The following is a 13,825-nucleotide window of genomic DNA, read 5'->3' on the forward strand; positions in this document are numbered from 1 at the left end:
GTAAGATTTTTCTTCGAGATTCGGCAGAATTTTTCTTTTTCAACTGGAAATAATGGCAAGTGACTATTCCGAATAGAGTTTATGCCTTTTGTTTCATTGTATCTTTGTCAGACTGGTGGCTAAGGTAAACGAAATATCTCTTGCTTCTGAAAAGGAAATGGAAAAGGAAGAAAAAGTAGCTAGTTGGGGTTTCTGAGAGACATAATTATATGTCAAGTTACAGGCATGTACAAGAACTTAGAAATTAGTCCTTGAAGACAGCTCTGTAAGATTTTATTTTGGAGGATATAAAAGGATTGTTGAGAGAGACGGGAATGTAATGTTACCAATAGTAGAATTTGATATATAATGTTTCAGTGTTGGTCGATTCAGCATGTCCTTATTGTGATTGCAAACAAGTCTTGTAAAACAGACGTTCCCAAGATCCAGTGCTATTTACTTGAGTGTGAGTAACAGCTTAATAGAGAAGTGGGAAACACACCGTCGGTGTTGAATTCCAGCAAAGTCTCTGAGAACTGCTGCAGGGGAAGTTCGAATCTTCGGAAAAGAGATTCGCCACATTTTGGGAGACCTGAGTATGGTTTAGAGAAAACATAGTTCTCCCTTTAGATTTGCATCTTGTATTATACAGTTTGTTTTAATGTAATGCTACCTAAGGAATGAGGTTCATACCGACATATTAAAAAAAAACCCACCTCAGCACGAAAGTATTCTTTTTTTCAAACTTATAGTACAGCATGATTTTCTTTCTGTTTCTTGAAGAACATTGCTTTATTTAACAAGTCTACGATTAAAAGGCCATACATTCACTGTGAAGTTTCTGAAGTGCTATGGATATTCCTGAAATAGGTGATAGCCACTGTCATACATATGATCTAAGTTGCAGCTGTCAGGGTAAGAGGTTTTAAATCACCATCATAAGTTAGTAAGATCATATAATGAAAGAGCCAATTTTTGATAAGAGCTGTCTGTTGTTGCTAACAAGTATTAGGTAATAGTGCTGCTGATGGAATTAAAATAGAAGGCTTTAGGAAAACAAAACCCAGAGATGATGGAAATAAGAAATAAAAGGTTGTATTAGTTTTTTCTTCCAAGTTTTGAGTCAGTCTAGCATATAGTTGAGGGACTAATTAATTTTTTAACTATCTGAATTTATGCAGTTGTGTAAAAATGAGCTATACATCTGGCTGCAGGAAGCCATAGCATTTATTGAAATTCAACTGTGAGAACATAATGCAATATAAAACAGCAGGAGTGCTTGGACTTAAATTGCCTGCCCTTATCTCAGAGCTCCTTGCTCTTAAAAAGTTTCCCTTGCTGTTTGCCATCCTACTCCTATATACACGTGCTCGTCCTACATTTTACACCCAACCCTGCTCATGTAACAAGGACTGCAAACTTGAGTACAACCTAATTTATGGGATGAAGTAGTGGAATGGTGATGGATACAAATCAATTGAGGAAATGTCCTGTTCTAGTCCACTACTTTTGCACGTATCCTGAAGCCCCCAAGGTGCAAGCTATTAGAGACCAAGGTAGGGTCCCATAGTTGTGTATAGTTATATAGTAGGGCCATACAGCTATATGTAGTTTCTTTAGCAGATGTCTGAGCTTAAACCCACAGTTACGATGGTGACTTGGACAGATTGCCCTTCTGTTTGGTCAGCAAGTGAGGTCAAGAGCAGTTTTTTACAGAAAACTGTACAGTGGTGTTAACAAAGGGGTCTGAGATACAATTAAGTTATTTAAGAAATTCAAGTGTGGTAGTTCAGCTGCAAAATGATACTCATCAGGCAATTCCTGTAGTAATAAAAAAAACCCAAACATCTGGCAAAGTGGGTGGATTTTCTTACAAGAGTGACTTGCCAGAGAGATGAAAGCTTAGTGTGCTCCTTCTCAAATGGCAACAATGATGTCTTCATCTTGATTTGAGTGCTTAATCTCAAATGGAGCTGTCATAAGACAAAAAGAAAATAGCACTTCTCAGTTAACCTTCGTGTTGCAAAAAGTGGGTTTGGTTTCTGATTTTCCATCTGAAAAAAGCAAATTGAGTTACTGTGGTATTGCTGGCAAGTGACTTAAACAGAAGTGCAGTAATAGGATCAGAAAGAATTGGGTGGGTGAGTCATTAGGATAAAATCCACATGTGTGGTAGATCTAATCTAATGCAAGAGGTTTCAGAGGAACAAAGGAAAGCCTTGGTCCACTGTCCTTATTCATACCAGCAGCATTTATCCAAAATCAGAATAAAGTGAAAACCCCCAAACTCTTTAAGATACTCAGAAGAATGTCTAATAGATCATGGGTAAAGCCAGCATCCAGGAAGAAGCGTACAGAGTTGAGTTCCCACTTCTCTTACTGTGGATGAATGAGCATTTTCTTCCTACGTTTGTGCTGGGTTAGGAGTTTTAGCTTCGAGTCCTTCTGAACATCTCTGCCATATACATTCTGACTGTTTCTCAGTCCTTGAACATGATATACTTTATTCTTGACTGCCAAAGGGGCAAGTATAATCCTTCAAACCGTTAGAGGCTGTAAACTGGAGCATACAAGGGTGTGTGGTAGTTACATGTTTCTAAAGAGGTGAGCTTAGCTTGAAACAGGTTGTTTCCTGTAGGTTTTTGCTAGGCAGCCACCTATTCTTGTCAGAGTGCTTCTCTGTGATTTAAATCTTGGGGTTACTTTGCAGGCAGGTAACAGCTGTATCTTTTTCTATCCTATCACATACCCAGACATGGTCTCTCAGCTTATGTAAAGCCAGATTTAACCCAGAACCTACCTGTTCAAGTATCTGCTTTTAGACCAAACCAAGAAGCATGGGATGAAACTCATGTCTTCTGTCTCTAGGCTTTGGGTACCTAAAGTATGCCTGTAAATAGAAAGTAGTTCAGATGGTGTGCTTGTGGTTGGCTTTATGACTTGACATGTACAGAAATCAGGACACCTATTTCACAGTAAAAAAAGAGGAAGGCTGTGCCTGGAGTTCATACACATCTACAGCTGCAGCACTGGCAGGGTGGAACTGGGGCTTTGGGCAAACCTCCTCAGCACGTGCTGCGAATGTGGTCTGCGTGTGCATGTGCAAGTGGGTGCATGTAAAATACCTGCTGAAGGCAAGATGTTCTTATCGTGAGGTGGGACTCAGGCACTCATACTCCATATAGGCAGTGGAAACATTTTACTTGCACTTTCTGCTGTTGTTTCCCCGATTCTTACTTCAGCTCCAGATCCTGCACTGGAACTTGTCCATTAATCTCATAGGAACATTTTATAAGCGACTGTAGCAAAGTTGGAGCACACAGCGTATTTTAGGCGCTCTCTCTAGCATATGCATGGAGATTTGATTGAATTAAACAGTCTCAGGTCAATGACTGATTCTGATTGTAATTTTTTATTTAGAGCAATTGGAATCTGGCAATTCTGTGGCAACCCACAATTCTCATAGTCCCAGAGCTGTTAAGATGGGTGACTGTCCTCACTAAGTAGGGGAAGGAATTTCTCAAGCTATTGCATCTGCAAGCTGCTCTATATATAACGCATTTGCTTTCATATTTCCTGCATTGTTTCATAAGAATATTCTCCTGCAGGGTTTCCCTGAAGCATTACTGCAGTGGAAGGGATCCATAGTTGAATCTGAACTTTCATGGTAGTAATGTGCCAGCAGCTTACTCATTCCTTTGGCCTTAGTGTAACCCAACTGAGTGGTTCCCTGTGGGAGGCTGAGCTGTGCTTCTTTGAAACATTGTGCTAGAAATCCTACTGACTTGAACTGTGAGGACCCGCAGAAGAAACAATTGTGGAGTTTATTGCGTGCTGGGAGATACTGGCTGAACGTTGCCTTTGGAAGCCCAGCAGAAACTTGGAACAAAACAGCAAACATTTCTCAGTTTGTGATTTCATCATGATCCAGTCGTTTTGAGTGTATCTTGGTTTACAATATAATTTTTAAGTTTCTTGGAGGATGTTGTAGTGATCACTTATCTTTTTTTCTTTTTTTTTTTATGTCAGTGATAATTTGTAGCAGAGGGAAGAGCCAAATCATAAAATGGTTGGAGATTATTCAGAAGTTGTCTTGGATCAGCAGCTGTGTTGCTAAGTGAAAGTAATTTCCTAATTTATGCTTACTTTTGAGGTAGGGATGTTTATGTATGTAAGATGTTTATAGGTAATAATGTAATAATTACTGACACTATTGCAATGAAAGGAGAGGGGCTGAAGTTGTTTAAGAGCACTAGATCTAATAGTTTATTTCCAGTTTTCTTTGCTGATAGCAATGCCTTAGATCATGAGTTGCCTGATGTCACTGGGAGAATGGTGGTGTGAAGTTCTTGTTAAACGACGCTAATTCAGAGGGGAGTGAAACACTGCACTGACAAAAGAATTCTCTTGTTTGGCTGAATCTTGGATCAAGTCCTGGAGGGTTGTCAGCCTCCTCCCCGGATTTTTATAGCTTGAGAGGAAAATTATGAGGCTGCAATGCATTAATGGGGAAAAAGGAAGTGTGAATGAAGGATAAAGGTACCCAAAACAAGAAGCAGAGCAGAGAGATGTTTAGAAGAACAAGCTAAGCAGAACAGATTAATTAGAATTTCTTAGACTTTCTCCATTGTCTCCTTGTATTTTTGATAACTTTTCAGTTGATAATCCATAATCTGTGTAGAAATACTGTGTATCGGAGGGTGAAGCTTCCTCATACTTTGCCTGAGCCCAAAAGCTGCTTTAATTTCATACCACTATTTGGGAGCACTTGTGTAAGAGAAGCAGGAAAAACAAACCAGCTTTATACTGTAAGAGCCTTTTTCTTGGTTTTGTTTTATACAGTGAAACGGCTCAGCCCTTCTTTCTTTAATACACCACACCGATCTTGATCCTAGAAACCCTCTGTGTTTGATTTCAGGTTGTATAACTGCAGCACAAAATTGCTCACCTGTGCATTGGTGTAGGTCCTATACACTAAAATGAAATAACTTTGATACCTATAGAATTGTATAGAAGACTGTGGTGTATTTTTTACTTGTCTGATAAATTATTAGAATTTGTTTACTTTGCATAGCACGATTACTCACAGCTAGACTTGAAAAGGAATTTAATGCCTGTTGACCTGGAAGTTTTGTTGAAATACTCGGATGCTGCTGCAGACTTAAGACAGGAGCTGTACAGTAGGAGCTGAACAGTGCTTCTGGTGGCTCTCTATAGCTTATTTGGATAAATATGCAGCTAAATCATGGATAACATGCATGTATCAGAATGAGAAACTGTCATGGTAAACTTGATTGTTCATGTTTTTATTAAAAATGATGCAGAATTTGACATTAGAAATAATTACTGGCCAAAACAGACCTGAAGTGAAACTTTCAGAAAGTTATGCCAAAATTTGTTAGAATATAATGTAGAAGTTAGATCAAAGTGAAGGATTGTGGCAAAAGGGGTAGAATACTGTGTTGGAACATTTTTAAAGGGTGTGTATCAAAATGGTAAGATGAATCAATTACAGCTGAGCTGAGTACATAGGGGAATGTTGGCAGCTCCTGTGGATTAACTACATTGTATCACTTTGTACTATTTATTCAGAGCTTCCTCTACTCATCTGTTCTGTGTGTGTGCAAAATATGTATCTTGTTACTTTCTAGGCTTTGCTGAAACATTTTCAATGAAGACAGACCTTACATTCAGCGAGTACTTAGAAATTAGTTTTGGTCATCTTTTATGACAAGATCTAGAGGAAGGAAATAACATTGTCTTAAAAATGAAACCCAATAGTTAAATTTGAATTAAAAGGATCAAAATGAGAACTTGGAGAGAGTTCAGATTTGTCAGAGAATTGAAACATTTCTTGCATTTCCACCATGTACTACACTTCCAGTAATGCAGATAAACATCTTCGTTGCCGTTCGTTCATTCTCACTGTTAGGCCTGGTGTGATTTGGTGCCTCATCTCTAACTGAAGCTTTTTTTTCTTTTTTTTTTTTAAAGCTGTTCCAGTATGTATGGTGTTTTTTCTAATAAACAGTATTAAAGGGCCCTCTCTGGGAGAGGGTGCTGTGATAGAATCATAATGAGACTGTAGCTGATGAGCCTAATTAGGAGTTCAAAACTTGTCTGTTAAGTTTGCTTTGTTTCCCGCAGGTCTCTTAACATGGACTTTGAGAATCAAGACAAAGAGAAAGACAATAGCAGCGCAGCTGGGTCTTTTAGTGGCAACAGCACCAATAACAGTAAGGGTTAGCTTTATTCCTTATCTTACTTTCGTCACTTCAGTGTGCTGCATCTGCTTCATCTGTCCCTGTGTTTCAGCTGTGTGTGTTGTAGATCCACCTGGTACAGTGGAACTGTTCTGCCTGGGCACTTACCGTCTTCCCCTGCGCTGATACTGCGATCTAGTTCATGCCCATGAAAGCTAGATTTAAAACATCAACGTAACATTTCCATAATGCATGAAAATTGCATGCTGCACAATTTTTCAGGTTTTACTGGAAATGGAAACAGCTTTACTTTTAAAAAAACCACCACACAATTACGAGAAGGGAGTGTACTTTCTTGTCGCCTGGAGTGTATCACTATGACACATTAGCCAGTCTGTAAGCAATGAGAGGTCTCCCGGTATGCTGACAAGTCTGTAAGGATGATTCAGATTTATCAATAGAGACTCTGAAGTATAGAGTTCACATGGCTTTGGGCAACTCATTTATAATGAACCACAAAATATGTGTCTACACACAATCTATTCAGAGTGGGAATTAACATGCCAACTCCTACGTGGTGATTGTCCCCTCTGTAATCTATAAATAGATTCCAGGCAGCTTGGCTGTTTGAGATGCAGTGTTTTGCAGGTAAAAATATGTATGTGAACAGTTAGTGGAATGTGTTGTATACAATGTGCTGTAAATTCACACCTGAGTTTAACTTAGAGCAATTTATATGGCCGTATTCAGGGAATAGACTCTTGAACTAATAGTTTCCACAAGTTTAGAAGGCAGGAATGAGATGTGTGAGCAGCCCTGTGCATGAAATCCTGAATGCTGAGGTTGCTTTGTTCAAAGTGAGAAATAATAGCTGAAAATATATAAATTAAATAACATACTAGTCTCTTGCTTTTTTCTGCCTTTGTGTGTTTTTTAAATATAGACTCTTGGAATTTGCATAGTTGTCAGAGCACTGCTTCTGTTGACAACAGAGAGCAAAGAGGTTGCTGTGCTTGGTGATTCAGCAGTGAACAGTTGAGGCTTTTGGCATCTGGGAAGCAAGAGAAGACAGTCTGGGGCTGGGGAATAAGCACATTAAGGGGATTAGCTGTCAAAATGATCAGAAATGAGATGAAGAACCCTGACATTTAACACTGCAGGCACCAGTTCCTGTATGCCAAGGTGGTTTGTGGTACGTCATTTCTGGGGTTTTGTTTGTTTTTTCCCTTGGGAAGTTGAAGGGCATGTGAATAAATGCTCTTGCTCTAAGCAAGAGGCGCTAGATCCAAGTCGCAGATTAGAACACAGGAATTTCTGTGTCTTTGCACTGTCATCACTGAACTATCTGTGATGTACTTTACCTTGTTGTACCAGACCTCAGTAACACAGAAATCCCAAGTGACTGAATTCTGCTTTTTATTTTTAAAATTTATTTTGGTACTTATGTTTAAGAATAATAGATCTGTGACCTGAACTAACAAATGGCCATAACAGTGCAAGTGTCACGGCTTCTGTGCTCATTGTTTGGCTTTTCTTTTATGGAAATTGTTAAATACTTACGACAGATACTAAGTTGTAGTGAGTGTATTTCAGATGTGTTTGAAGTTTTATACCCAGAGACACTGGTAACTATGAGCTGTGCAGTTAACTTGTTACTTAGACAACTTGCCACTCTTCCACAGAAAAAAAATAAAATAGACACATTGTAACACACACACAGAAACAACGTGTGTGTGTATTTACTTGTATGTCTCTGTACACGTGTGTAGGTGCATATTTACAGATATTCTGCTTGATAACCTAGAAGCCTATCCTTAAAATCCTGGAACTGGTAAGACCCTGCTTCATACAGTGGTGTCTTAATTATTTTGGGATACCACAGTGGTGTTAAGCTGGTTTTGGATCTCATCTAGGTCTGAGTCTTGTATTCATTTTTCATTAGAGACATTTTGAATATTTATCAAGTGACTACTCCAGATGCTATCTGTTGTTTTAATGCTTTTGAAGTATGTCTTGTATTTTTAATTGCATTACTAATTCTTCCCCCCTTCGCTGTCCCCAGCTACAGAGATTGGTTAAGTATTGGAATGGGTGGGATAGGTGGGCTTTTCAAAGTCTGATCTTCTCAATTTTGTTAGTAATTCTAAAAACTTGTGGTAAAATATAGTAAAAAATGTCCTGTTCTATTATTAATATCCCTAGTAGTCACGCTGCATGGCTGAGGTGGAGGAAATACTGAAATATTATATTCTGATTATCCCTGCGCTGTTTAAAATTGCTTCCAGCTATAAAATGTGAGCCTGAAGTTTTGTTGGGTTTCAGCATAAAAGACTATGATTGTAGCGCACACTGAACTGAGTTGGTAGTTTCATCAACAGGTAAATGACTTGGGGGTGTTTTTTGAAAACTACCCTTTATTGTTAGACTTGATGTTATCTGGCACTTGCGATCAGTGATGCAATTTAAGGGCATGGTGGCCTTCACCCAGGTGGAATGTGAAGCTGTGGCACCCTTTGTGTGAGCACGGTCAGCCTAATGCTGTCAGCAGCTCTGCTGTCGCTCAGGCCCTTCGCCTGGTGCTGAGAGGTTAAATAAAACTTCCTTATGCTCTGTTCAACACATCTATGTTGCTTAGTGTAAAATGAAGCAAATATATAATTGCTATATGTTTCCTAATTCCTAAATAATGTTAATGTTTGTAACTTGTTATTCATTCTATCTATGGCGCAAGGAAAAATTCCTACATTTTCTTTCAGCTTTTGGTTCTTGGATCCTGCAAAGCATGGCTGTTGCTGTACACACCAGCCACTGCGACCGTGCAGTTTAGCTGGAGTGTTTCTGCACAGACTGCTGTGCTTGGTTGTGATCGTGCACCAAGGTCTTGGAGTAAACGCCTGTTGCATGCGCACTGAAATGGAATGTGTTGTCGGTCCTTAGTTGTGTTGGTGAGGACAGACTGTCAGTATGTGTGTGGTAAGAAGCAGCCCAAGCTAAACTGTCACTTTCTTTCTTCTGCAGGTATTCAGACCATTGATTCTACCCAGGCATTGTTCCTGCCAATCGGAGCGTCTGTGTCTCTCCTAGTTATGTTCTTCTTCTTTGATTCAGTTCAAGTCGTCTTTACAATATGCACAGCAGGTGACTAAGTTTTCTTCTCTTCGCAAGAATTGGAATAGTACAGAAAGCGTGGATACAACTAAATATTGTTGATAACAATGATAATACTTGTCATGCTATATTTTTTACAAATCCTCATATTTCACAGTTGTATTTTCATGTCTCTGTAGTATCAATAAAAGTGGCAGGTATTATTTGAGAAGTATTTTCCACTTAGAGATTTGCTGAACCTACTGAACTACAAACTGCCAGAGTTTTGAAAGATGCTGGACATACTGTTTCATGTAAAGTTCACTTGTTTATAAATCAGTGCTCAGAACTGTGTGTGATATTTCATAATTCAGGTACTTTATAGGATCCTAGCATAACTCTGGAGATCCTATCCAGAGACTCCTTTTCTTAGTTTGATTTTGGGTTTTGCTTTTATGCAGTTTTTCTTTGTTTCAAGAGTACTTCTAGTCTCACTAGCATTTTGAGTATTATTCTTCTGCACGGCTTGAATTTAGAACAAAAATGAAGCTGTTGTCCCAAATAAATTGCATGTCCTGTCATCCTGGTTATTATTATTTACATTTTTTCATTTAAATAAATACCAGGCCTTTGATTTCTTTGGGAAGTTTTGGCCTTTTGATCTTTTTGCAGTCCTTCAAGAGACCAGCTGCTATTCAGTGTAGCAAGGTTCTTCTGTCATTCTAAATAAGCAGCAGCTTTTAAAAATTGTATGCCTGAATCCACATACTGAGTCTGTGAAGATTTTTAAACCCCTAAATACCTCTCATCCTCTCCTACTTCATGTATATGCAAGGTAGGCTTTTCCCTTGTGATTTAACTCCTGAGCTGTGCATCCTCTGCAGCCTCTTAAACAGGATTGATGTTGATGGGTGAGATCTAAATCTCTGCTCCTATCTCTAATTCTGGAGGCATAGTCGTGCAGAGGGGTCTGCTGAATGCTGCTTTTATAGCTTTGACCTACGACACGTGTTCTTTCCTATTCAGAATAAATTATGTCAGATAAATTGTACTGTATGCTAGGTATTAAGGATATATATACCCATATAAGATGTTACAAGGGAAGATTTATGACAAAAGACAAATATTAATTTGTCAAGCTTGTTGGTCCGTTTCTTTCCAGAATGGCCTTGACATTTGTAACTTTATTTGTAATATTTTTGGTGCGTAATTAGATGATACTGTGTGAGCTGGGCCTTGTTGCAGGTTTAAGAGGATTGAGTCTGGGTTGATCAGTGCACTTGGGTATTGTTATTCCTGAACCTCGTTTTATGATAGGTTTGTGCTTTTCCTTGGTCTTGCATTAGAGGGCTCTTTGGCCCCAGAACCTCTAAAATGCAAAGCTTCGTTAAGAGGCTGTACAGCAGGTTGTAGACCCTGCTGGCGTTGGGAACCTGTGGGACTTGTCTTTCTGTCCCCTGAAGCTCAAGTAGTGCTATTTTACATCATCTTTTTGTAGATTTTAGAGGCTGATTTGGGGGGCTTCTCAATTATAGCTGATGTCTGGTTTCTTAAATCTTCCTCCAGCCAAGATTTGCCTTTCAGGGAGGAGCCAGGAGCAAGGGTGGGTGCCTTGAACAGCCCAAGGCCGGGGCCAGCTGCTAAGCTGAGGGCAGAGCTGAAGAGCTGGCGTGTTGCCTGCAGACAGGGTTAAGCCAAGGGATTGCCAGTTGAAGAATAGGTACTGAGGCCAGGGGGAAGAGGAAACTTAGGGCTGGAAGCCTGGACAGTCAGGAACGAGACTGAGTGGGCACTCAAGGGCACTGTGTGTTAGTGTGGTCACATCTTCATTCTTACACTCTGAATGAGCCCAGCTCTGGGGTGGCTCATTGGGGATAGCAGGGTGGGAGGCACAGCGTTCCTTGCTAAGAAGAGGTGGAGGGGAGGAAGGGGAAGGAGAGATTCCAAGGGCAAAGAAGGTCAGCCTGGGGTGAGGACAGGTCAATCCCGCTGTGGTGGAGGCGGAGCAGGGCGCAGGGCAGGCAGGGCTTGGGGCAGCAGTGGCACAGGTTTTGCTGTGTAGCATTCTTTGCCAGGCACCTCTGAAATGGTTCCTGGTTTAGCGTGCACTCTTCATTCTTTCCCTATCCATTCTGCTCTTTTCCTCCTCTGTGAAATATTGATAGAACTGTGAATTTTCATGGTCCTGTTTGCATGCAGACACTTTTTAAATTTTTCTTTTCAAATTATTTGATGGGGAATGGAGGTTTTCTTGTGGTTCGTTTGTGGGTTTTGGTTTCTTTTTTCAGTCTTCCATCTTCCTCCCCCAGAAGAGGTAAAATGGAGTGGAAAGCTGTGGTTTGACCAAACCAATTTTGGCTTAAGCTGCGTACTAAAGAGAATGTTTGATTCCTTCCCATCATCTTCATTTGAGCAGAGAAAAAAAAAAAATCCCTTTCAAAAACCAACAGCATCCACCCCAACTTTTTAAGCAGGAGTAAAGGACGGGACAAAGAGTTGATTTGCAGCATACAGAAAGTGTTGAGTGGCTCTTCTAATTTCATTTCAGTCTGTTCTTGCTACAACAGGTTTGGATGCATGCTGCTGATGTATCTGTGTCTCCATGCCCTCACTCTTCAGCCTTTGAAACACTCCTTAGTACAAATTCAGTACTATTAAAAAAAAAACAAACAAAACCAACAACAAAAAAAAACCTGGAAGGAAAAATAATTATAAATACCAGCAGTTACTAAACGTTTCTACAAATGTGTGCGTGGGTTAAGTATGCTTCTTAAAAAGGAAGATGCTTATGGAAATAGCCTGTTTGGATATTTACATATTTTTAATGTCCTGTTTTCAAAAACTTAAAGCACTTAGTATTTTAAAAAAGTGAAGTTGCCAGCTAATAGATATAATTTATTTTAAGTTGTAATATGGTTCAGTAATGAGTAAAGGGTTTTAAGTGAGACCAGCGTGGGGGAAGTTGATGGAGTTGAAGAGTGGAAAAAAAACCTTTATTATGCTTAGCCTGTGTCACGTGTTGAAGAATTTAAAAAGAATCTCACGACCAGTTTGTAGTAAGTTTGTTCTTTTTTGGTTTTGACTCAATATTTGAAAACGGTTTGGGTTTTTTTTGCTGACATGATCACGAATAGCTTTAATACTTTTTTTTTTTAAAGGTTTGGGGATGGGGCGTTAGATTCCTTTGAGAGCTTTTATTCTGATTGAAGTTTGAAAGCATACTAATAGAAGTCCTACAGAAAACCTTGGAGCCTTTAGCTGCTTGTGCTTTAATAATACTGCAGCGTATGATAAAAGGACATTGTTGCAAAAGCTTTTTCAAATTGGAGAAGCTTGTTTGTGTACTGTAGAAATTAGGTCTGAATGTACTAATACTACCTTTTCTTCTTTTTCTAGTCCTTGCAACAATAGCTTTCGCTTTCCTTCTGCTCCCGATGTGCCAGTACTTAACACGGCCTTGTTCACCTCAAAACAAGTAAGGACTTGAGAAATCTTTTGCTCCTCTCCTTGTATGTTGTATTTATTTATTTTCATGAGAATTCTTTAACAGAGTCTTTGGTTACGAGCATTAACCTCAAGGCTTTAGGGCTGATGTTTGTGCATATTTATTGTGCCAACACCATGTTTCCACTTTGAAACTAGGAAGCACGATTTCTGCAAGTCATGTGTGCTTGCCAGCCTGGGAAGTGCAGTACCATTGCAGGGGACTAGATTTCCTAACAGTGGTTTTTAAGAAGCTTGGCTTATTTTGGGTGAGATTTCAGTTTGGGATTTGGTATTAGATTTCAATGTTTGTTAACGTTGGACTATGGATTTTAATGCTGGCTCTTTCAGTGACTGTAGTTAAACCAGTGAAAATGACAGTTGTTAATGTCATGTTTCGAAATGATTGGTGGTTTTTTTAATTTTTTTTTTTAACCTTGTGACTGGAGTTCATGTTGCAAGAAGCACCATCTTAGATGGTACTAGGAAATAGCATTCATTGTAACAATTTCAAGAGAGGTGCCAGAATTTACAGCGTTTTTTCCATCTCTGTAGTTCAGACTTTACACATTACTTGAATGTGAGGAAAGGTTTTATTTTGTTGCTGTTTTGGTACCTATTTGTGGCAAAGGAACCTCCCTTCAGTTGTTCTTGGCATCTTTCATCAGCAGTTGAGCCTTGTTCCAGCAGCGTCCATTTTCTGTTCTTTAAATGGAAACATAAAGTCTTCTAGCTAATGTTTGTGTGTTGTTCCTAGGATTTCCTTTGGCTGCTGTGGGCGTTTCACTGCTGCTGAGTTGCTCTCATTTTCTCTGTCTGTGATGCTTGTCCTTATCTGGGTCCTAACTGGCCACTGGCTCCTTATGGATGGTGAGTATGTGAATTAAGGGATTTTACTACTGGTTTGAGCGTGTCGTGACACATGCAGTCACCTGGTGATGATTGGTGAAATTTGCTAATATTAATGGCTTGCTGAATTGTAATACTGTGTGGTAGACTCCCTGGAAACAGCAGCTGTCAGGAACATGCCAGGGTAGCATTCGGGACACCTGTTTTTCTGGTTTGTGAAAGCT

At 39.5% G+C, this 13,825-nt stretch overlaps 2 protein-coding genes across 3 annotated transcripts in view; one reads left to right on the forward strand and one right to left on the reverse strand.

Annotated features, from left to right (window-relative positions):
* RNF10 (ring finger protein 10) overlaps positions 1-13,825 on the reverse strand; it is a 201,963-nt gene that overhangs the window by 55,432 nt on the left and 132,706 nt on the right. The gene's annotated exons all lie outside the window — the stretch shown is intronic.
* SPPL3 (signal peptide peptidase like 3) overlaps positions 1-13,825 on the forward strand; it is a 61,106-nt gene that overhangs the window by 36,337 nt on the left and 10,944 nt on the right. Inside the window, exons 3-6 of one of the 2 annotated variants that reach the window (XM_055705496.1) lie at positions 6,127-6,221; positions 9,201-9,320; positions 12,666-12,744; positions 13,510-13,622. In XM_055705496.1, the coding sequence (XP_055561471.1) occupies positions 6,127-6,221; positions 9,201-9,320; positions 12,666-12,744; positions 13,510-13,622 (407 nt within the window). The remainder of the gene's footprint in view (positions 1-6,126; positions 6,222-9,200; positions 9,321-12,665; positions 12,745-13,509; positions 13,623-13,825) is intronic. The other variant, XM_055705503.1, reaches the window with a different exon arrangement.

The sequence above is a fragment of the Falco cherrug genome, chromosome 1, assembly GCF_023634085.1.
Source record: "Falco cherrug isolate bFalChe1 chromosome 1, bFalChe1.pri, whole genome shotgun sequence".
Taxonomy (NCBI): Eukaryota; Metazoa; Chordata; class Aves; order Falconiformes; family Falconidae; genus Falco; species Falco cherrug.